This window comes from Callorhinus ursinus, unplaced genomic scaffold, assembly GCF_003265705.2.
Source record: "Callorhinus ursinus isolate GAN/ISIS: 27379988/994484 unplaced genomic scaffold, GSC_fseal_2.0 scaffold3, whole genome shotgun sequence".
Lineage (NCBI taxonomy): Eukaryota > Metazoa > Chordata > Mammalia > Carnivora > Otariidae > Callorhinus > Callorhinus ursinus.
In genome coordinates this window covers 50,044,389-50,066,981 of record NW_027397065.1, presented here as the reverse complement: position 1 = coordinate 50,066,981, position 22,593 = coordinate 50,044,389, and the positions used below count along the sequence as shown (strand labels likewise).

Here is a 22,593-nt window from a genome sequence, read left to right as displayed (position 1 = left end):
GAACCATGAGATCATAACCTGAGTTGAAGGCAGACGTTTAACCGACTGAGCCACCCAGGCGTCCCGAAAAGAGTGGTTTAATACCACAGAATGATGGCCTGTCCTGAGCATGGGATTTTTTTTTTTTAAAGATTTGTTTATTTATTTGAGAGACAGAGAGTGCAGGGGGAGGGGCAGAGGGAGAGAGAGAATGTCAAGCATGTTCCCCCTGAGCGTGGAGCCCGATGCGATACGGGGCTCTACCTCACGACCCTGAGATCATGACCTGAGCTGAAATCAAGAGTCCAAAACTTAACTGCCTGAGTCACCCAGGTGCCCCATGGAGCATGGGATTTTACAGGCAGCTTGGAAACAGATTAGAATTATTTGTCCTATCTGGCATGTGGTAATAAACCAACTCTTATATTCCAAGTTGGTGTTGTGCAGAGACCTAGGAATGAGTTAGACCATATGTAGTCACGGGGAGAGAGATTCCAAGACACGGTGGGAAGGGAAAGAACACAGTCCTATTTATACAACGGTTGTGCATATGTACATATATGTATGTGCGATCGAGCGAGGTAGCAGGATGTACATGACTTGTTTGTAGTGCTTAACTCAGGATAGGACAGTGGGAGTTGGAGGAGAGTGGGAAGCAGGGGTCATTCCTCTTTTCTTTCTCTCTCTTTTTTTTATTGGACTGACTACAAAAGCTTGTTTTCATCTGTTACTCAGGTATTTAAAAGAATGTTCCAGAGTCTAGCTGTCTGTAGCATAGTGTGAGTTAACACTGGGACACGGCTACCTAATGGGAAATGTCTTTGAAGTGGCATGTATAGAAATGATTTTCGGGTTCTGAGGAGGTTCCCTGGGGTGGCCTTGGGGAGGCAGGGATTGAGGGAAAAACCAAGGGATAGCCTTGTTTTGGTTTGTTTAATCAGTTTGTCAAAGTGCTACAGAAGATTTAGCTTAAAACTGAACTGAGCTGCTGTTAAAAGCAATGCTTTGAAGCCCACTAACCCAGAATTGGGATGGCAGTGGCCTCACCTTGGGATTGGTTAGCCCAGTAATGGGTATTAAGGAGGGCACTACTGCATGGAGCACTGGGTGTTACACGAAAACAATGGATCATGGATCACCACATCAAAAACTAATGATGTATTGTATGGTGATAATGGTGACTAACATAACATAATAAAATTAAAAAAAAAACAAAACCCCTTCAAATAAAAAAGCAAACAAGACAACAAACAAGTGAATGTTTACATTTGAGATGTTGCTTCAAGGAACATAGATAGTGATGTGATAGTGACTGGAAGGGAGATCATTTTTAGATAGGGAGTCAGGGAAGAGCTCTCTGAAGAGATAGCTGAGCCCTGCAGGATGAGAAGGAGCCATTTCACACAGAGATCTCTCTGGGTGGACGGAACAGAACAGAATAGAGGAAGAGAAGCTGCTGCGGGTCTTGAAGCAGGAGAATGCTGTGATCGGATTTAGGGCTTCAAAAGATTCCTCTAGCCACTATGGGAAGCGGTAGGGGACAGGACGAGGGGAGGCATGGAAGCCAGGTAGGAGGTTGTTTTAGTCAAGCAGGAGAAAGATGATGTCACCTAGACTGACATCAGCAGGGTTGGGAAAAAGTAGATGGATTTAGTTTTATCTTCATGACTCAATGTATCTGCTTTATTCAATCAGTTGACCCCAGAAGTAGGTTGGAGTTACAACTAAGTACTGCTTCCCAAACAATGTATTAACATTTAGGGTTGGACTAAGGGGTAGTGGTAGCTGTCCTTGTGTATCTTGAGGTCTCATTTGCAAATATCCAAAGGGATGGTTGGACAAGGTCTTGTTATGATGCAAGTTCTGATAGAATTGCACAGATCCTACTGATTAACCAGACCACAGTGCAGAAGACCAGGATGAGGTCATGTCCTCCGATGGCCCATCGTCCCCTTGGCTCTGCCACCTTTCCTCTTGCCTCATGCTGAGCACGTGGGTTGGGCCAAGAGCAGGGCTTCAGAAGTCAGGCAGCCGGGGGGATAGTAACTGGTGAGGACATTTATTGGCTGGAAAGGCTTCAGTGAATTAAGCCCCTCTGAGCTTCGGTTTCCTCATCTATAAAATGGGATTGTTGGATTGCATGGAATAATCCCCATAATTTGCTAAGCACAGATGCTAGGTTTTCAATAAAGTGATCAATAAATGACAAACACTGCCACCTCACCCTCTCTTCACAGCCAAGCTTTTTGGAAGAATTATCTTCCTACTGTCTTTCCTTCAGTTTGTCTTCTGCTTTCTCCATGCCCCTGATGTTACATTCCCTAATTTCATACACGCTCCCCTTCCTGCAGCCCCCACTGCCAACCCATTGGATACTATTGTCTTTTCTTACCTGACTTTCCCCCTCCTTTAGCACCGTTGAACACAAACAGGTTTCTTAAAACCCTCTTACCATTGGGTCATTCTGTGACATCATCCTCTGCTGGAAGGTTTTAACATGGAGAGTACCATGATCAGATTTCCACTTTAGAAAAATTACCCAAAGTCACACAGCAGCGTTTTCACAGTACCTGGCACATAGGAGGTAAGTGTTGGCCAATATTGCTATGGGTTGTCATGATTCGCTATGTCCCATAGTGTCCTGTGATCTCTCTCATCACACTGTGTTGTCACCTTTGGTTTTGTTGTTCATCGTCTCCAAACGAGAAAGCAGAGACCTACTATTCTGTTTACTTCTGGGGATGTGGGGGGATCACACTTTTCTTCAGGCAGGGCCACGTGACTTCCTTTGGAGAATGAGGTGCTCAAGGCTTCAGTGCTTTCTTCCCTTGCACAACAAATGTGAAATCACATATTGATATGGAGATGCAATGCTCAGCCACGACATGGAGGATAATAGTCTTGGAGAGTCCCCTGGATCTGTAGCAGACTTGAGATGAGTGATAAATTAGTCTTTGTTGTTTTAAGACTTTGAGATTTGGGGGGTTGTTTGTTGCAGCAAGAAAGCCTAGACTAATATGAATAAAACAGAACTCTATTCCTAGAGCTTAATGCCATGTTCAGCACATACAGGACCTTAATAAATGGAGGTGGAAAGCATAAATGAATAAATAGGGAACAGAAGGAAAAAAACCAAGAAGGCATCTCCTCAGGCTTATGTATTGGAGTCCTTGGCTGATTGGTTCAGTAGTTAACAATCCTTTGCCTTTCTATAGCATTCATGAAAGTCTTTCATACCTATTACTCGTGTGTTCTACACACCATTCTTGGAGCCAGATACCTAGCAGGGACTCAGTATCAGTAGCATGAAATGGTGGCAGAGTTAGAACTCAACTCCTGGTCTCTTGATTTCTGGGCCAGGACTCTGTCCATTGTTCCTTAATACCTACAAATGAGGCCAAACTTGTGGACTATAGTTGGATAGGCTGTCACCAATCACTGGGGGTCCTGGACAGAGTGTGCCTGTCTCTATGCCAGGCTGGCCCAAGACTTGGCAAGAGAGGCCGGAGCACATGTCCTAATAATGGACATACTGGGATTCATGCCCAAAGGACATCAATACACACGCACACAGACACATATATACACACATGCACACACTCTGTCTCTCTCCCATTTGTTTACACATGAATCCCAGCTCTCAGTGTGTCCCCACGTGTGCACACTCACACGTGCCCCTGCACACATGCATACACATACTCGTACTCACATACTGATACACATTTAAATACTCTTTCACTTATTCACATGTAATTGTGTGTACACACATTCACACGCATGTGCATACACACATAAATGTGCTCACTCAAATGCTGAAGTATACTTAAATATCTGCTCATCTACCCACAAATCCCCATATACAGTTGTGTAACTGAAGACAAGACACTTCATGTACATTCACTCTTAAGTACTTGTACATATTCTTACATATATGTGTGCACACAGGAACATGCAATCCATACTTTTTTACGTGTATGTTTATAACCACAGAAGCAGACATACTTATGTTCATACCTGTACTTGGTCATACACGTTTCTCTTGGAGGTTACCTGTTTCAGTATTTTTAAGCTAGCATATACATGTACAACATGCCTATGTGCATACACATTTGCACAAATACACAGCCCCACAGTGTACACAGGGGCATAAATACTACACAGACCCGTGTATGCTTGTAGTATAAGCACTTAGTGCACACTTCCGTGTGTCCAGACAAGCTGGATGGATCCCTCTGAGTTCTAGCTCCCGATCTTTCTCTTGTAGCCTGCCAAGGGGGCTGCTCTAGTTCAGGACCCCCTTCCCTCTTCCCTTTTTTCCATTCCTGTTCCAACCCTACCTTCGTTTTCTGCATCGCCTCAATGAAAGTCCCTGGAAAGGTCAGATGAAGGGCTGGCAGCTTCAGCCCTCCCCTTGTCGGGAATGGGTAGAGACCCCTGTTGCTTTTCTGGCTGCCTCTCTCTGCTGTCAGGTCTATTAGCGCCAGTGAATAAAGCCAGGTGCTGGGACGCAGACAGTCAGGCCTGGGGACTCCAGCTGTTTATACTGCTGCTCTTGGAGAACAGACACAGCCTGGAAAGTTTCTGGCACTGGGACTACGTCCATATCACCACGGGCCCAGGAGGCACAGCTGGCTCTTTGCGTGGTCGGTGAGGCCAAGTCCTGGGCTGGGAGTCCATTCAGTGAAGCTCCCTTTCATCTCTGATTTCCTTATGATGAAAGGAAACAAGCAAGGGCTGGGGAATGCCAAACATCCAGGAATTAAATATTTATATATTTGGCTCAGGAGAAGATGGGCTTTGGGGGGAGATAAGATCTGAGTTCAAATTCCACCTCTGCCACTGATCAGCTGTGTGACTTTATGCAAGTGATTTAACCTTTCTGAGCCTCAACTTACTTATCTGTAAAATGGGGATAACATTTCTGTGCCTCATGGCAGTTGTCGTGAGCTCTGAATGAGATGACATATGCAGAAGTGCTCTGCTTGCTGCCTGGCCCGCAGTAGCATTTAAGGCGTGGTTGTGGCTCTTGTTATTAATATGGGTCCAGTCTTGCTCTCTAAACATATTCTGAGTGACAAGGAAAGAGGCTTGAATGGGAAAGTGGTCCAAAGGATTTGGTCGGTGGGATCTAGATGAGAAAGAAGCTGAGGGTGAGGGGAAGCCTTGGCCACGTGAAGAGCATCAGACCTGGGTTTCTGTCACACCTGCTTCATGCTGTGTGACCTTGCTCCATGCTGTCCCCACTCTAGCCGTCAGATTCCCTCTCTGTAAAATGAAGGACTGCCTTAGACAATTTCTTAAAGTTTTTCTAGTTCTGAGATATTAGGTTATGTTTTTCTGAAATCATCTGCAAAGTAAATTAAACGCATGTAGATAACTAAGGACCTCCTTTGTCGGGGGGGAGTCACAGTATTGTGGAATGTACAAGCTGAACATGGTAACTCCTATTTTGGATTAACATTAATTAAGAAGGAGAAAACTATGTCACCTGTGGACCACTCCCAAGGAGGCACATCATTGCCAATTCTTCATTCTTCGTCTGTGGATTCTGTTTCTCCACTGCAGGGGACCGTGTCCCCCGGGCTTACCTTGTGGGCTCTCTCTGGTTTTAGTATGTACTATTTTCCTCTGAGGTGTGCTGATCCTGGCACGAGGTGAGGTTGGATTTCTGCTTTTGATACTGCTTAGGTGGTTGCTTAAGCATGCTGTGTGGGTCTGTGGTCCCTTGATTTCCTGAGTCTTTGCCCTTTGATGTAATGCCAGGGTGGTGCACAGCAAACACCTTCTATGGGTCAGGAGAACTGGATCTTTATCCGTGCCTGGGGTGTCCATATCTGTTTCCTCAGCTGCACACTGGGGGACATAGTGTCTACCATGTCTACTGTGTAGAGAGTGGTCGGAAGACCAAGTATTTAGTGAAGGAATCAGATGAGAGAGTGGGTGTGAAATGTGTTGAAAATTATAAGCGGTATTTAATAATAATGGCTGATATTCACTGCGTGTGTACTTTGTGTCAAGCCCCGTGCTTAACATTTTCTATGCTTTATCTCTTAATCCTCACAACACGTCACAAGGTGGATGCTACTCGTACCTCACTCTACAGATGAGGAGGCTGACTCAGGCTACCCCGCCCAGGGTCACGGAGCTGAACCTTAAGTTTTGTCTGTCCATGGAAGATTGTGTCTTAATTGCTGCGCTGTCTCTATAGAGAGCAAAATGCAGCAGGACTGAAGTCTGGAAAGGTAGGCAGGAGACATGGGGGAGGGGAAATGGAGGCTCAGGATCGTACAGCTGACCAGTTACAGCTTTGCAGGCTCCATTATTGTCATCATCATCATCATCATTATCATGGGAGACATTAAGAGTACTGACAAAAAGCATTTACTGTGACAAAAACTTTATTGCACATAATTTCCACCCATGATACCTCGATGAAGTCAGTATGTTAGTCACCACTGGGATTTTATAGATGGGGAAACCGAGGCTTAAAGACATGAAGCAAACTGACTCCTTATATATAGTGAGTGAGGCCGGGTCTATGTGATGCCAGAGCCTGGCTTGTAACCACCACACAAGCTAAGGGCAAACTGCTATTCTTTTAGGAGGAATCTGTGTCCAGGAAATAGATCTCTGTGTGGCCATTGTAGGGAAACAAGTTGGGATGGGCTTGGAGAGCAGGTATGTACACCTGTTCTCAAAGAACCAAGTTCTTTACATAACTGGGAGGTCCCTGACTTGATCTGACGACTATGTACCATTCCAGAAGGAGAGTGTCACCACACAGAGAATATGAACAATGTGCTTCTGATTTGGGAGGGACAAGAAGAAAAGCATTAGGAGCTCTCAAGACATCCATTCAAAGTGTGGAAAAACTTGTTTTTTTGACCTGGATACCCAGTGAAAAGCAGCCATGTTTGTTCCTAGTCAACAGGTGGGATCATCTCTGTTTGGAGATAATAGGCCTATTAAATTTTAGGGAGTTTGATCAGTTGTCCTTTGGAGGCAGGCAGGGTCTATTTGACCCTATCAAGACAGGCCTCTTTGCAAAAGGACAGATTTTGGACCATTTGCCCCATGACCTATAGAGCTCAGTGATTTTTACCAGTCTGGGATTGAAAGATTAGATCTAATCTCCATAAATGTTTAGGACCAAATAATTGTGTGAATCAACAGACACTATACTTGATGATTGGTTTATTTATTTTAAGAAGTTATTGAGTACCCATTATTAAATCACCGTGCCAGCTGCTGAGGTTACCACAGGAAATGAGACAGGATTCCACCCCAGAAATAAGTTACGTTATAGCGAGAGCAGGGATGAATAAGCAGACGGTTAACCCTGTTACATGTTACACCCCGAGTGGTAAGTGATATTAAGGCCACTGTAAAATGTGTCACGAGAATGGGTGGGAAGAACTCATCGTAGCCTTGGGCCAAGCATGCAGGTGAACGTGTACACATGTGTGAGAGTATGCAGGCTGCCTCTGCCGGCAATTCCAGCATAGACTTAGAGGAGAATAGGAAGGACTCAGCAAGGGAAGGGGGCTGGTGTGGTGCTCTAGGCAGAGTCCTCAATGGCATCAGACAGAGACACACCTGTCTGGAGAACTCTAGGCCTTTCCATTATCCAGAAGGGGAAGCGAGAGAGAGAGAAAGAAGAGATGAAGCAGGGCAGAATCACCAAGGGTCTTCTATGCTTTGCAAAGGAATTGGGGCTTAATGCTGAAGGTGAAGGGGAGCCACCAGGGAGGTGTTGAACAGGGCAATGGTGTGATTGGATCTGTATTTCAGAAAGACCAGTGTCTGAGAAAGAAGGCTCGGAGTGGGGCCGGATGAGAGTTCAGACTCTTCTGCAGTAATATGAGCAAGCCCCATGGAAGCCTGAACTTGACTAGGGCCAGGGGGATGTCCAGAAATGGGTGGTTTAGAGGATTTCCTGGCAGTAACATCTGTCTATAGGACTTGGTGACTGGCTGGCTGCTCTCACTTGGCTCATAAAGAGATGACTTTAGGCTGCTTTAATTCCTTTCTCACGAGCTAGATCACTCCCTTCAAAACAAGTACAATTTATTTTTTGTTTTGTTTTGTTTTCAAGGATTGAGAAAAAAATTTTAAAGTATCATTGCATTTACTTATAATCACAAATGTAGTATTTGCTCCTTGCAGAAATTCAAAAAATAGGGAAAGACTGAAAGAAGAAAATTAAAAATGATCCATAAGTCTGCAGTCCAGGGATAATTGCTATTAATGTTTCGGTATTTTTTCCTTCTGGTCTTTTTTTCCAGTATAGTTGATATATTTTAAACTTTTTACTATGAGAATGTTGAAATATATACAAAAGCAGAGAGAGGAGTCAAATCAACCCAGTAGACCCACTGAGGCTTCTAGAAGCAGTCTTCTGCTCTTACAAGCAGCTCTTTACATTTTCTTTTTTTTTTTTTTTTAAGATTTTATTTATTTATTTGCCAGAGAGAGAGAGAGCACAAGCAGAGGGAGTGGCAAGCAGAGGGAAAAGCAGGCTCCCCACAGAGCAGGGAGCCCGATGCGAGACTCAGTCCCAGGACCCTGGGATCATGACCTGAGCCGAAGGCAGATGCTTAGATGACTGAGCCACCCAGGCATTTCTACATTTTCTTTTCATCTAAAACTTTAGCCTGTTGCTATAATTTTGTTTCTGTTATCCTGGGTGTTTGGCATATGCTAGCTCTGCTGTCTCTTTGGCCATTTGCAGATGTGTGTCTTCACCCAGAACATTGAATAGGACAGTAAAAATGCCCAAGTCGCACGGTATGCACTGGAGATCTGAAAAAAACACCAGATTCCCCCCCTCCTTGGGGAAGCCCAGTGCAGAGGGTACATAGTTCCGGGAGTGAGACGTCCCCAGCAGGAAATAGCAGCCTGTATTTTGACTCACTCACCATAGTTGTCTCAGCAATGGAACCGAAGCTGTTGATGAAAATGTTGCAGCTCACATTCACCGGGGGACCTGCCAATCAAGAGAGATTTCCTGCTTAGCTCCATGGCCAGGAAGGAACCCACAAGATAGGACCCCTTCCTGGAATACTGACTTCAGGGATGGATCCCTCTTGGCAGAGGAGACCCTTACGTGCCCTCCACCCCACCTCTGAGCAGCAGGGACTCCCAGCCACATCACTATGCCAGATTCCCTGTTTCCCAAGCAAGCACCAGGTACAGAACACCAGAGGCTGAGCTAGGATGTACTTTCATTAACACAGGATGATTCATCATCCTGCCATATGGCTGAAATCCCTTCCCCAAACCCCATTGGCTGCCTTCTAATTTGTGGCTGAAATGTATTTACGGCTCCAACATTTGGAGGCCATCTTGGGAATCACAAGGAACAGCAAGTTCCTTGCCTTGAACTTATGAACCAAGGATGATTGCCTGAAAGGGCGTTGATGGGAATTACCAGCTGAGGAATCCAGAGGGAACCTCAGGGGAAGTCCATAAGTCTTTATTAAATACTTTCCAGGCAAGGTTTTTGAATTCTACTGCAAAGGATAGGAAAGACATAGAGGAATGTTTGCTCTTTGGGATCTCATTGTTAGGGGACCTCTGTCCAGTTGAAACCCAATCTCTTCATTTTTATACTATTAATTGGAGCAGTTACCTTCTGAGCATCACAGGGTTTGCTGCTGTGCTGAGAATGTTACTGATACTATCTCATTATATCCTCTCAACAACTCCAGAAGATATGGTTATTACCTCCATTTTGCAGATGAGAAAACAGAGGCTCAGAGAGGTTATTTGTTCATGACCACACAGCTAGTAAGTGGTTGAGCCAGGGTTGGAGTTCAGATTTCTCTAATTCCAAAGCTGGTGACTGGCTGTACTTGGAGGAGAGAGGTTCGGAGAGAGGAAGGGGCATGCTCAAGGTCACAGAGTGGTAGAATGCTGGATTTTAAGCACTGGGCTTCCCCATGAGCTGACAAGGGGGCCAACAGAAAATAACCAGAGAGGAGTGTGAGACTGTGGGTAAGATTGCTATAAACAGTAGGCCTCTAGGTATAATAGAGGTTCTGGGGAGCAAGGCATTAGGAAAGACCTCGTGACAATGATAAACCGTGAGCTGACCTTGAAGGTGGGAAAGACTTGGATAATAGCTCATAATCCTTCACATGAAAATTGCAATGTGCAACCTGTGAATTTTTTCAGGTCTGCTTTCTTGTTGATCCCCATGAGGTCCTGAGGGAGCCAGGCCAAAATCACTGTCCCTGCTGTGGAGCTGAGAGTTTTAATAACTTCCTTGGGCTTATTTAGCCAGCAAGTGGTGGAGCCAGGACTCACACCCAAGTTTTCTGATTGTGGAAAGAAGGAAGCAGATGTCTTTGTGTCCCCTGTTATCCATTCCTCTCTGTCCCTCTTTAAAAAGTAACCCAAACATTTTACCCAAACTCAGTCAAAGTTTCCTCCTTTTCAGAAATCTTGGTGTGCAGGAAGGGACCCAGTCTTGTGGTGGGAATCCAGGTTTTCCCTCCAAGGGAGTGCCGGGCTCCCTGGGTTTTTGAAGCTCCAATACTCATTGGCTATTTGATTCAGGCATGCCCCTTCCTGTTTCTGGGTTACAATTTCCCCATCAGTCTGGGAGAGTAGCTGTTGATCTGGGTAGACACCCTGCACTCCTTTGGTTTGGAATTCCCTTATGGAAGCTATCCCTGTGAACTACAAGGTTACAGGATTTGGGGGCTGGAAGGTGTCTTAAGGGTCACCTCATCAATTTCTTCTGAAACTGCAGTAGAATCACTGGGGAACCATTTAAACTGCAGATTCCTTGGCCCAACCCCAGACCCAGTGAACCTGAATCATTGGAGCTTAGCCCAGAATGTATTGTTTAACAAGCTAACAGGGTGATTCTCACGCACAGCCAAGTTTAGGGACCACTGCTATAGTGGCACCAGCTGCCCACTCAAGGCTGAGTGCTTGAACACCTCCAATAGTGGGGAACTCATTTCGTCGTCAGCAGCTCTTTCCATAGCTGGATACTTCTGTCTGCTAAAAAATTTCCCTTTTGCTGAGTGGAAATCTGCCTCCTTGTCACTTCCACCTAAACAAAGACCCATTAAAATTTTTCCCCCCTCATTTAGACTCAGACCCAGGCTTTTCTTTTCATTCGGTCTCATGCCATTAAAATGCCCCAAAGAGTTACTGCCCGTGCCTTGAAATGACGCACTCAGAGTTCCCACCAGGCCCTGCAAGCGTCTGCTGCTGTGACTCCCATATAAATTAGATCCTGATTTATGTGTGTGAGAGGGCGCCAGCCAAAGGGACCCCATGGGGAGGTGCGGTTCATTGATATAAATCTGAAATTAAATTATCCTCAAGAAAATTACAATCCAGCTGCCTTTGGCAGCAGGATAATATATATACTTCATTAAATATTAAAGTTTAATTTTGCTTTTGTGTATGTGTTTGTATTAGGCTGTGCCCCTGATCCTGGGAGCCATTATTCTACACAAAGTCTTAAGGAAGATTCAGACTCTCAGCACTAGAAGGGCCTAGATCCTACTGGATCATTTTACAGATGCAGAAACAGAGGCCCAGATATGTCAAGTGATGGCCTTCGCGTCACACTATCAGGTCAGCGGTGGGAGGACTGGATTCCAGTTTTTGCACACTTTTCTTCTGTATTCTGGTTTGTATTGCCACTGTGTTCTGCAGACCGAGCCTGCTGTTTCTGCCACCCCATCTTCAGGAGAGTCAAGAGCAGGCAAGGTTTCTGGTACCTGAAGGGAACTGCCGGGTGATTAATCACTCTGTGGAGTTTTCAAACAACACAGGCCTCTTCCTCTTGTGTTAGGGTCACGAGGCCTTATCTACACAGCCTTTTCGGGAGCTCTGTGGTTTGTATGGGGTTTTGGGAATGCTATTTGTGCCTTGAGTGGAAATGTGAAGGGACCAGAGGACTCAGGGGCAGGAGAACCCTCATGCCAACGTTTTGGCTCTTACCATGAGGGAGAGCAGAGAAACCTTGCTTCCCAGTTTCTGGGGCATGGGGGTGGGGGAGGGGGTGTTCCAAAAAGATGTACCTTGCTCAGAGCCCAACGTGGAGGGGACTGAAGGGGGTAGAGACACTGCGGGTTTGGGAAAAACCTAAGACATTATCTAGTCCTGTAGATTTGGGGCCCGGATGTTCAAAGTAAGGCTCTCAGACTGGGGAGAAGGGTCCTGATTCAATAATTTTATAGTCTGGGTGAAAGTTTATTTCTTAAAACTGTCCAGTGCTAAGCAAATAAGTAAGTAAATAAATGAATGAATAAACAAATCAACAAATCACTAGCATTAGACAAAGAATTGAGTACATGTAGCTAACTGAGTGGAAATCCTAGTCTTGACGGCATCCCTTGGGAAAGTCACTTAACTGCTCTAAGCCTTAGCATATATTTTGGTTCATTCGTTCATTAATTCACTTTTGAAAGGTTTATTGAGGGCCATCTTTGTGCAAGTGCAGTGCTATGCATGAAGGATGACTAACACATGAACCCTGGATAAATACACATTGAACAAACGAGTTCCTCCCTTCTCAGAGAGCTAGACCGCAGCACTCAGGATGGAGTTCCGAGAGAGCCCACCAGGGGGAGTGGTGGGCCGGAATTCCGGAAAATTGTCCCAGGCGCGGGAGGCAACCTGGTGGTCAGCTCTTGAACGTGTTCGATTTGGCCAATGGTGTTTCTAAAAGATGTCATTTAGCTGCCAACTTGGAAGATTTCACAGAAAACCCTAGACTCAAGTCTTATCTTGGAAGGCCTGCTGCCCTGGGCTTGCATTCCTACCTGGCAGCTCCCTGAGCCTGTGCTTTCTGGTTTTCTCTTATCCCCATCCTGCTTCACTTATGTGTCATACCTGATCCCTCTGGGTGTCTGCGGTTGTGACGCTGGTGAGGGGCTGGGGTCCAGACACTATAGCAGCAACCCTGGTCCTGACTTACCTGCCCTTGAGGGAACCAAGGTCATGCTAAGGATGTTGAAAGATCGGGCCTCAGGAGAAGGGGCCAGAGGAGCCTGGAGGTAAACAGGAGTGGGAGGAGGGCCCCAACGACCCACCCCAGTGCATCTCCCAGGCCACCTTCCTTTTGCAGAGCTCTCTGAGAAAGGTACTTAGAGAATGGGGAGTAAGGTAAGCAAATATTAGGGAGCTGTTACCAGCTGTCACTTCCCTTGTTTGGTCTTGGACTTGAGCCAAATGGAACAGTGAGGAAGGGCGTCTAGAATCAAGAATTGATTAGAAGGCTGGCAGTTGGTCCTTGAAATAAGATTTCTGCAGGGGTCCTGGGAGAACAGTCGGCGTGCACAGGATCCCCAGGAGCTCCTCATGACCACACCTGCAGAAGTCTGCTCAGCGGCTTGAGATTACTGCAACTTCTGGGGTGTCCACGGACAAAGGGGCCCTGCCTCCTCTCGTAACAGACGTCAGGATCTCGTAGGACCCCGAGAGCTCAAAGAAGCTTCTCAGATCGCTCTGGTGAGGATTTGTAAATTGGTTGCCCACAGGACATATCTGGCTCACAAACACGTTTTGTTTGAATTTACATGTTTTCGGGATCAGGAAATTTTGCATAAATCTTGATTTCTGGCTCTTCTTAGAATATTGGATGATCTGGCAACATGGGGCCCTGATTCCTGCAGGGTAACTGTGGGCTGGGGCTAAGGAGAGGCTGTCCCCTTTCGAGGGGCCTGCACCTCTGTTTCTCCACAGTTGCTACAACTCCCTTTGGCCTTACTTTTGGCTCACCTCACTCATTTAAGTGACCTGCCTAATCCCTGTAGCCATTTGAAATTGTGACTCTGAGTTAGACTAGAACGTTTCAGAATTATATATCAATCCCTGGGAACTTTCAGCCGATGAATTTTAGTTGGAAGTTTCTTCTCTAAAACAAATGAAAGTAGGACGGCTTGGGAGAGAAGTGAGGGTGGGCTTGCTCATTATTCCCTCAGCAACGTTCTCGGGCACAGTTTAAAACCCACAGGTAGAGCCACCTCTATCCCGGCAGAGATGAGGAACTGAAGCCCAGAGAAAGGAAGAAGCTTATCAAAGTTCAGAGCATACGTTTGTGCCTGAGGCAAAACATGGACCCATTTCTCCACATTTCATGTTTGTCTATCTGTCCATTATACCAGAGGGAGCCAATAGGTTTTAATTCACCTGCTGACTCCAGGCAACCAGAGGTACTGCTGAGGGGGATTCTCTGAGGCTTTGTTTTGGGCTTGGCGGGGAGGAGACAGAACCCACTAACAATGTCTGCCTGTGGGCGAGGAAAGAGTCTCGGGATTCATACCGTGTACTTACCATCTGCATACAAAACCATGCTGCTTGGTTCTGTGATACAGGAAAGCAGATCCCTAAGGGTCTGGAAGGAAAGTTTACTCACCTTTAAAGTTGGGCCTGATCCTGGCGTCATATCCAGAGGTTCTCCCCATTAGCTTATCCAGGAAATCCGAGGGTGACATAGGCTTGGGCGCGGAGCGGGCAGCTTCAGCCTCCTTGGAAGCAGCAAGGCTAAGAAAGGAGAGAGGAAAGCAGGGGTTTGAAGACGGCCGCGTGATTCTACGCCAACCTCACCCGGAGTGACGGCCGTGCGATCCCACGCCAGCCTCGCCTGGAGTGACGGCCGTGCAATCCCACGCCAGCCTTGCCCAGACCCCAGAATCGCCAGAGTGTTCTCAGCCTGAGAAACGGGCAGTGTGGGTCCTTAATGAATGAGGAAAGGCCAGGTTAAACTGTTTAGTTGGCCAGATACTCGCCAACATGGGATTGCGGCAGGCAGCTGTGTGTCTCACGCTTCGAAGAAGCTGCTGCCTCCTCAGGCTGCCTCTCTGTGGTTCTGTGCAATCACACTCGGCTGTGGGGCCTCCCTGGGGAGGAGATCGAGGGGTTAACTTCCCAGGAGGCCCAGCCCTGGGTTTTAGGTGCCTGCACTCTCATGGGTCTGGGGAATAGCACAACCAGAGAGAGTCTTAGAGATCTCATAGTCTAGCCTTTCCCCAAAGTTCCTCTTCAGAATCAGCCACTAATTAAAAAAAAAATGTTGCCCGAGTAAAATACATTCGGGAACAGAAATTTAACCAGGCATCTTTACCTCGAGTCTTCTCAGAAGCTTAAACAAGCTTAGAGGCCTATACTTAGGGGACTACCATCTCATGAAACATACACTTTAGAAAATGCTCAGTTGGGAACATTGAGGTACAGTTAGTGGAAGAGGCTGACGTAGGTCCCAGAGTAAACCAGTCTGCCTCAGTGTATCCAGACTGGGGGATCTGAGATCAGACTGCTGGGGTGCTTGACACTGTTTCTGTCACCAGCCCCCACGCAACAAAGTACTCTCAGGTCCTCATTCATGCGGCGGCATGGATTACCGATGTCTAAGAACAGTGGCTGTCCCCCTGCCACACTCTCAAAGCTGTGCAGATTTCTAGGAAGAGTCAAGATTGGAAGCTGAAGGGTTAAAGAATAGTCCTTTGGGTTGCTTTGGGCAACTGAGCTTTCCTAGTCCTGAATTGATACCAGGAGATAGCTGGGAGCAAGTGTAACTGTGGTGTGTGGTGCGGTCAGAAGCTAATACGTTGAAGGACATGCATGCATAGAGGGATGAGTGTGTGCACGCACGTGTGTGTGTGTGTGTGTGTGTGTGTTGCATAAGATGGGAGCTTCTGTCACTTAACCAAGTAGGACATCATGTTCCCCAAGGATCTGTACTCAACTTCTCTTGTTCTTTGCCTTGGCTTGTTTCTGATCTCGGTTGTAACAGTTTAAGTGATCACCTCTAATGGATGGCTCTCAAGTCTGTCTCGCCTGGCCACTCCAGAAGCCCCCTTTCTTCATTTGCAAACACCTGCAGGGCGTGTCTAGCTAGATGTCCTGCCTGTGCCTAAAATTTATCTTGCAAACTGAATGCCCCAGCTTCCTCTCTGAATGTGCTCCTCCAGAGCCCGCTTCCCCAGACAGCACCAGCATTTGGCCACTGTCTAGCCTACGAGCTCCAGAGCCCTTGTCTCCTCGTCCCCCTTTCCTGTCACATCCCTCACTCACCAGGTCCTGGGCCATGCTACCTGGTAATATAATTACTTGTGTTTGTGTTTGAAGACCAGGAATCATGGTGTTTTTATTTACTGTTTATTTGTTCTTTTAATCCCCTGTTTGTGTCTACCATGGTGTCTGAGACATCATTGACACTCAGTGATTGCACAGTGAATGAATGAATGAATACGATGCTACTTTAATAAAATATTCTGGTTAGTAGGGTATTCATAAATATTCATGTACGGATTAACAATTTTAAAGTAATTAGACTATTCTTCCAGTAAAAAGAATACTGAAAGCAATCTGGTATTCCTGTGCAATTCCAGAAGGTATTTCAGGATTATTTCGACACTCATGTTATGTAACCTGAAGATCCCTTATCCATATACTTAAGAGCTCATTTTGATTGATAGGATGAGGGACAAATGCATTTTACTGTTTTGTGTGTGTGTGTGAGTTTGGATGTTTGTGAGTGGGTGTGATGTGGGCAGGTTTCTAGGTGTGATGTGTGCAAGTGGGTGAATGTGTTATGGATGTGTGTGGGGACTGGGATGCGATGGGGTATTTGTGGATGTGCGGTGGATTGTGTTACATAGATACATATGTGCAAACGTGAATACCTATGTTCGTGTGAAAGTGTTGTTAAGTACGGTGTTTGTGTGTGTGCATGTGGGGTATAGGGTGTGAGTGTGTTGAAGGCTTGTGTGGATGTATGTATGTGGTATGCGCATTGCATGTATGTGTTTCCGAAATGTACTGTGAGATGTAATATAGGCTAGCACAAAAAGAGTGAAAAGAACAGATGACTGGAATTTATCCTGTCTCACTTATTTATAAGCTGTATGACCTTGGGGAAGTTACTCACCTCTCTGAACTTGAGTTGCCTCATAGGTCAAATTAGTTTTACATGAGCAGTAACCGTGGTAGCACAGCTAAAAACACCTAGGACAGTTTTGGGGACGTAGTGGGCACTCAGTATATTGTTGCTCTTGCCTTGCTCTGTGTGTGTGTGTGTGTGTGTGTGTACGTGTGTGTGTGTGCGTGCGCGCGCTTGAAGCAGTTCGGAGCCTGTCTGGGGGCATCTTCTGGTCTCACTGCTGCTTTCAGCTGCACCATTGGCCCTACATGGCTGGGAAGTCGTGCTGGATGCCTTCCATGGCCCACAGTTAGTACTGCAGTCCCAGCCTTTTCCCCATTCAGTACCAGACTCATGGCTGCTCTGTGGCTTTGGCGTGAGCAAAAGGGACCACAGGCCTGCAACTGGTGATTTACGACTTTTCTGCTGCTATCATTCACTTCTAGAACCTTTCTAGGAGTGGCGGGTATGAAGCTTTCATAAGCTCCTGTTCTCTCCCTAGCCCCTCCTCTCAGATAATAAGATTTGGGAACACAGTACTCCTTCCCAGCAGCTCTGAGAGAACCAGCCATCTCTTGGCCCTTAGGCCTCTTTCATAAGCCTGAATCCTATTATGCCGTATGGGGAGAGAATGAATGTGCCCCAAAGTGTCCCCTACCATTTGCTATTAGCCAAATGTGCCATTTAATACCAGAATCCTCCCCCAAGCTGAGGAGTCCTCTGGTCCCCCTAGCTCTCATGTCTGCAGCATTTGTGGTCTGGTTACCTGGCCACTGACCCGCTACAAGCCCTGGCATGGGGAGCTGAATTGAGGGCACGGAGACTCTGAGAGGTTAAGTAACTGCCCTCAGGTCACACAGCACTTTAACAACAGAAGGGTTTAGAACTCAAATTTTTAAGCGTTGCTTCATCCAAAAGCTACAATGTATGGGAAAGCCTTGTAAATTGTGAAGTGTATCCATAACGTCGCTGCTATTATTACTATTTGTCTTGGAAGCTTGTGATATTCTCTGACATCCGGGAACATCAGAGCAGGAGTCTGACTCCGCAATTCTGATGCACACAACTGCACTCACCACACTGAAACATGGAGAAGAAAGAGTTGTGGATCGCCCCATGACCTGTTTCCTCAAGTGATTCATAGCGAAAATCTTTGAAATTCTGAGATTCGCTAGTCCCAACTGGTATCCCATACCAGTTGGTTTTTTGGGGATCACTTTCACATTTTCAGCCCTGTTCCTGCGCTACCTCTCCTCGTCAGCTACAATGTTTCCTTAAATTGCCTCACTTCTTTCAAACTTAACTCCTTAAACACCCAACTTGATATTTCATGACTTGCAAATGAAAAAACAGTATTATTTGCTGTGATAGACATAACCCGGATAGGGAAAGCAGTGAAAATGAAAGAAAAAGAGAAGACTAAAATTCTAGTTACCCACTGTTGATTACCAGCATTCGGAACCCAAGACCTGCCTGGAGTCCCAGGGGAAGACCAGCAAGTATTGTGAAAAGGTTGGAGACACATTAACACCTGACTTAGACCTTCTTCTCGAGATAATGAGAACTTGAAAGAGAACGATCTCAATCATAATTCACTGGTATTGTGTATGAACCACCCCCCGTCATCCCCCATCTCTTACTGCCCTAGACCCAAATTTCCCTAATTCTTTTTCACATACAGAGCCTCCATTTGAATGTGAAACTAGCCATGCCCCTCCACTTGACAATCATTGTACATTTCTGTCTATATTTAGAAAGCACATTTTGCACAGAATTAGTTCAAGGGCCCCCTATAGTAAATCTGTGCTCTGTGCTTTTGTGCAGAGTAAATATGCATCAAGGAGCTCTTGTTGCACATTTAGAACCACTACCTCTGGTGAACTTGAACCTTTGCTTATCAACTGTGAGCTACTGAACAGAGAAGCTGGGGATGAATCTGAGAAATGAGACGTTGGATTGTTAGGATTTGCTGACCCTATGAAAATATTTGGAAATGATGCAGATTGTTTCAGGGATTACTGTGATGTAATGGAGTGAATCAGACTCAGTTGAGACAGATTTGATTAATAGTAATTTCAGAAAGACAGTGAGGTCTTCTGGGACCAAGTGGTCTGTCCCTCGCTGGGAAGGCTTTATGGCCAAAGCTGCAGTGACTGGACAGAGTATTAAACTCCCTGTCACCTTTAAGTCAGGAGATTTGTCACACAGGGAGACTTTGGTAGTTAAAGGACTCAGTTTTGACTCCTAATGAAAGAGACCATGGAAAGATCCAGGAGTGGGTTTCCAAGCCGGGGGTGGGGGGATGGAGGCAGGGGGACACAGTGAAGTGGGGGCTGTGTGATCTTCAGAGAGTCACTCCCCTTTGTGGCTTTCAGTTTTCTAAGCTATGAAATAAGGGGTTTAGTATAATCTCTAAGAGTCCTTCTGGCCCTAAACTATCATTTTATTAGTCTGTAATATTTCCTCTTTTTTCTTTTTCTTTTTCACACATCTGGTCTTGGCATCTAAATTTGTCTGGAATCGTTTGAGGTAACATGAACATGTTTGTGACTTGGTTTTTTCCAATCCAGTCTCGAGATTTCTCTCCAATGGAACAACTCATTTTCCAGGGATTTGTTGGAAAAAAGGCCAGATCAATGCTCAGATTCTCATTCTCCTGTTGCAACATCGATTGGAAATAGGGAATCAATATGGAGCTGTCAATCCAAATTTCAAATGAGCTGGAGTTGGCAACAATACTGGGGAGAAACAGTTTTCAGTTATACCCGGCATGGCACCACATTCTAGGCTAGCAGAGGGGCTTCCCCCGACAGATTCCATCTCCTTGGTTCAACATGGGTAGACAAGTGGGGAGGTCCAGGGTGGGAAACGGGGAGGAAGAACAAGGTGAGGGGCAGAAGAGAGACTAACAGGCAGAGGGTAACCTAGGGAGAGGTGCGCAGGGCTGGAGGAGAAGCTGCAGGTGCAGGCTGAGAAGGGGAAGGGAGGTGGAGCAGGGAGAGGAGAACGTGAATGGGAAGGTGCCTGGGTGCAGCCAGTGCTATAATCAAGGGGCTTAGTGAGCACAAGGGATGGGCACTTGACTGCACTTAGGGGAGGGTGGGGGCTTTGCAAGAGGCTTTGCGGGGAAAGCGATTTTTACAATAGAGCTTGAAGGTGGGGTGTGGGGTTGGCTTGGAAGAAATAGGGGAGGAGGAGTGCTTTGAGTAGAAGGTACAGCACGTGTTCAGTCTAGAGGTGAGAGAGGACTTGGAGAACTGAACGAAGTTTAGCGTGTGTGAGGGAGGGAAGGGCGGTGCGGGGGAGAGAGAACAATGCCAAGAGGTGAGGATGAAACATTGAGTCTGTGAGGTTGGGAGCAGTAGGGACTGGCCCCCCTGGTCTGTGTCCTTACGGTGGGTCTAAAAGTTAAGGGACGATTACCCCTCCCTAGTCCCTTTACAGTAAAAAGAATCCATCCTGATTTCTCAGCTGTTTCTGGTTATACGGAATTGTGGTCTGGCCAAGCTTGGGGAATGGGCCCTCCGAAAACATCTCCAAGTGGGGGGTGTCCAACTTGGTTTCCAGGCAACTTGTCCCCAGACGTGGGCTAGAATATCTCTCCCCTCTGTCTTGGCAGGGAGGTGATCCAATGAGAGGGTGTTTATTCTGTGCTGAAAGCACCTGGTCAACTAGTCAAAGGTTGTTTGAAAGTCTGTGCTGTGCTTCCATGGGTATCTACTATGACACAGTTTTGAAGGTCGCCGTGGAACAGAGGAAAACACACTAAGGTGGGAGCTGGGGAGCAAGGGTGTAGTTGTAGCGCCAGCTCTAACTTCCTATGCGGTCTCGGGCTAATTCTTTCTCATAGGTGGCCCTCAGCTTCTTCACCTGTGAAATGGCAGATTGGCACTAGATCAGGCACAATGCACTGTTTCGTGTTGTGTGCCCACTCCGTTCAGCTGGTGGTGGCTGCTCAGAGAGCGGTTCTGGGACTCGACCCAGCAGGGGAGGTAGGAGGATGGATCATCAGTCTGTCGAGGGACTAGACTGTGGAGTGCTAGTTTGTCTCAATTCTGCAGGCCCTCTTGCTGTGAAATCCTCTGATCTTTCTGATTTATTAAGCACCCACTCTACGTATACGGCGCTATCGGGGGGATGCAGATGAACATGTCATTGCCTACAGAAGAAGCCCTCCATGTGGGCAGAGTTTGTGTCTGTATCCTTAGGTGCTTGGCATGTGCTAGCAATCAATAATCATTTGTTGAGGAGTGGCTTTTGCCCTCTTGTTTATAGTCAAGCAGACAGAACAGATCAGGTACATAAATAATTATCGGAGGTTGCCACCCAGCTCAGGTGGCATAACTGGATTGCTATGGTGGTTCAGAGGAGGAAGGCAGTGTTTAGGGGAAGGTGGGGACATGAATCAGAGAATTTTTCTGAGTTTTATTAATTTTAGCCTCTGCACTTTCAGAGAGAACCAACACTTGCCATTGTCCATGTTGTGCATTTTGAGGGGAAAGCTTTCTTTCTTTCTTCTGCCTGTGGGCTGTCCTGGGGAAAGGTAGGGGGAGAGGTGCTGGGGAGGGCTCCGTGTCCTAGGCTCCTGGGAAGTGGTGCGACTGACATTCTTTGGCCTTCTGGACTTGACCAGTTTCCTGGCCCCTAGCTCTGACATCCGGGAACCTGGGGGTTGCTGTACAGTGTGGGCCCTGCTGGTCGCCCTCAGCTTGGCCTGGGTTGCATCCTTAGGTCAACATCTGGCTTTTCATGGCCAGCTGTGCAATTCCAATTTGATTTGATCGCAGTAAGGGGCTTAGGCTGGCCAGGGAGGGCCTGACATCTTATTATTCTCGCTTCATGATTTGCTAAGCACCCCTGGGAGCAGAATGTCACACTCAGCATGCTTGGAGCCCACTTCTCCCTAGGGACTTATGGGACAACACCTCCTTCTCCCTTCCTGGCTCACCTCCCCCAGCTATGTCTGCTCCCTATAAGAAAACCTTATCTGTGTCAGAAAGCACATGTATTTGAATACGATTCTCTTGTGCAGGAAAGATAAAATCTTGGATCCTTGGAACTGGAAGGAACCTTGAGACTCCATCTGGTCCTTCCCCTGCCCTTAGGGAAGTGGGAATCTCTAGGGAGGTTTCATATACCTTATCATTGCTTCTGGTCTGTTCCTCTGTATAACCTCCCATCTGCCAGCTCTTCTGCTTTATTTTCTGTCTCTCCACAAAGCAGGCTGGCAGCAGGGCGGAGGGGAGGAGGCTCCTTGGGAAATTGAGGGAGGCACTCATTCTCAGGGTTGTGTGTGCCCTTGCAGGGGCCTGAGAGTGAGCCCCTCTTTAAGTGCGGTGCTCCGGGTGCCTCACTTGCCTCACCCTAGTCCTGGCCCTGCTATAGCATCACAGAGCCTCAAACCCAGGCCATTGAGGGTAGAATTTCCTATAGGTCATCAAACCCTGTAGGTGATCTCCTCTAGGAGAGGGAGTCTATACTCCCCACAGCCTCTCATTTTACTTCCAAAAAGCTGTGTTTTTATTTTTCTTGTTTGGTTACAAGAAACAGCATTACATATTTTATCTCGTTTTATCCTGCCAACAGCCCGAGCAGTAGGACGTCTGTCCCATTTTACAAGTAAGACAATTAAGGCTTCAAACTTGCGTGGTGATCTAGCGGTGGCACACCACACTGGATTTGCCTAACTGACCTCTCTCCTCACTCCACGTGTCGGTTTCAAG

General features: G+C 46.6%; 1 protein-coding gene across 2 annotated transcripts in view; it reads right to left on the bottom strand.

Annotated features, from left to right (window-relative positions):
- GLRA1 (glycine receptor alpha 1) overlaps positions 1 to 22,593 on the bottom strand; it is a 79,328-nt gene that overhangs the window by 33,693 nt on the left and 23,042 nt on the right. For both annotated transcript variants that reach the window (XM_025867187.2, XM_025867188.2), the window contains exons 2-3: positions 14,366 to 14,493; positions 8,898 to 8,965 (exon numbers count right to left, since the gene is read on the bottom strand). In XM_025867187.2, the coding sequence (XP_025722972.1) occupies positions 8,898 to 8,965; positions 14,366 to 14,493 (196 nt within the window). The remainder of the gene's footprint in view (positions 1 to 8,897; positions 8,966 to 14,365; positions 14,494 to 22,593) is intronic.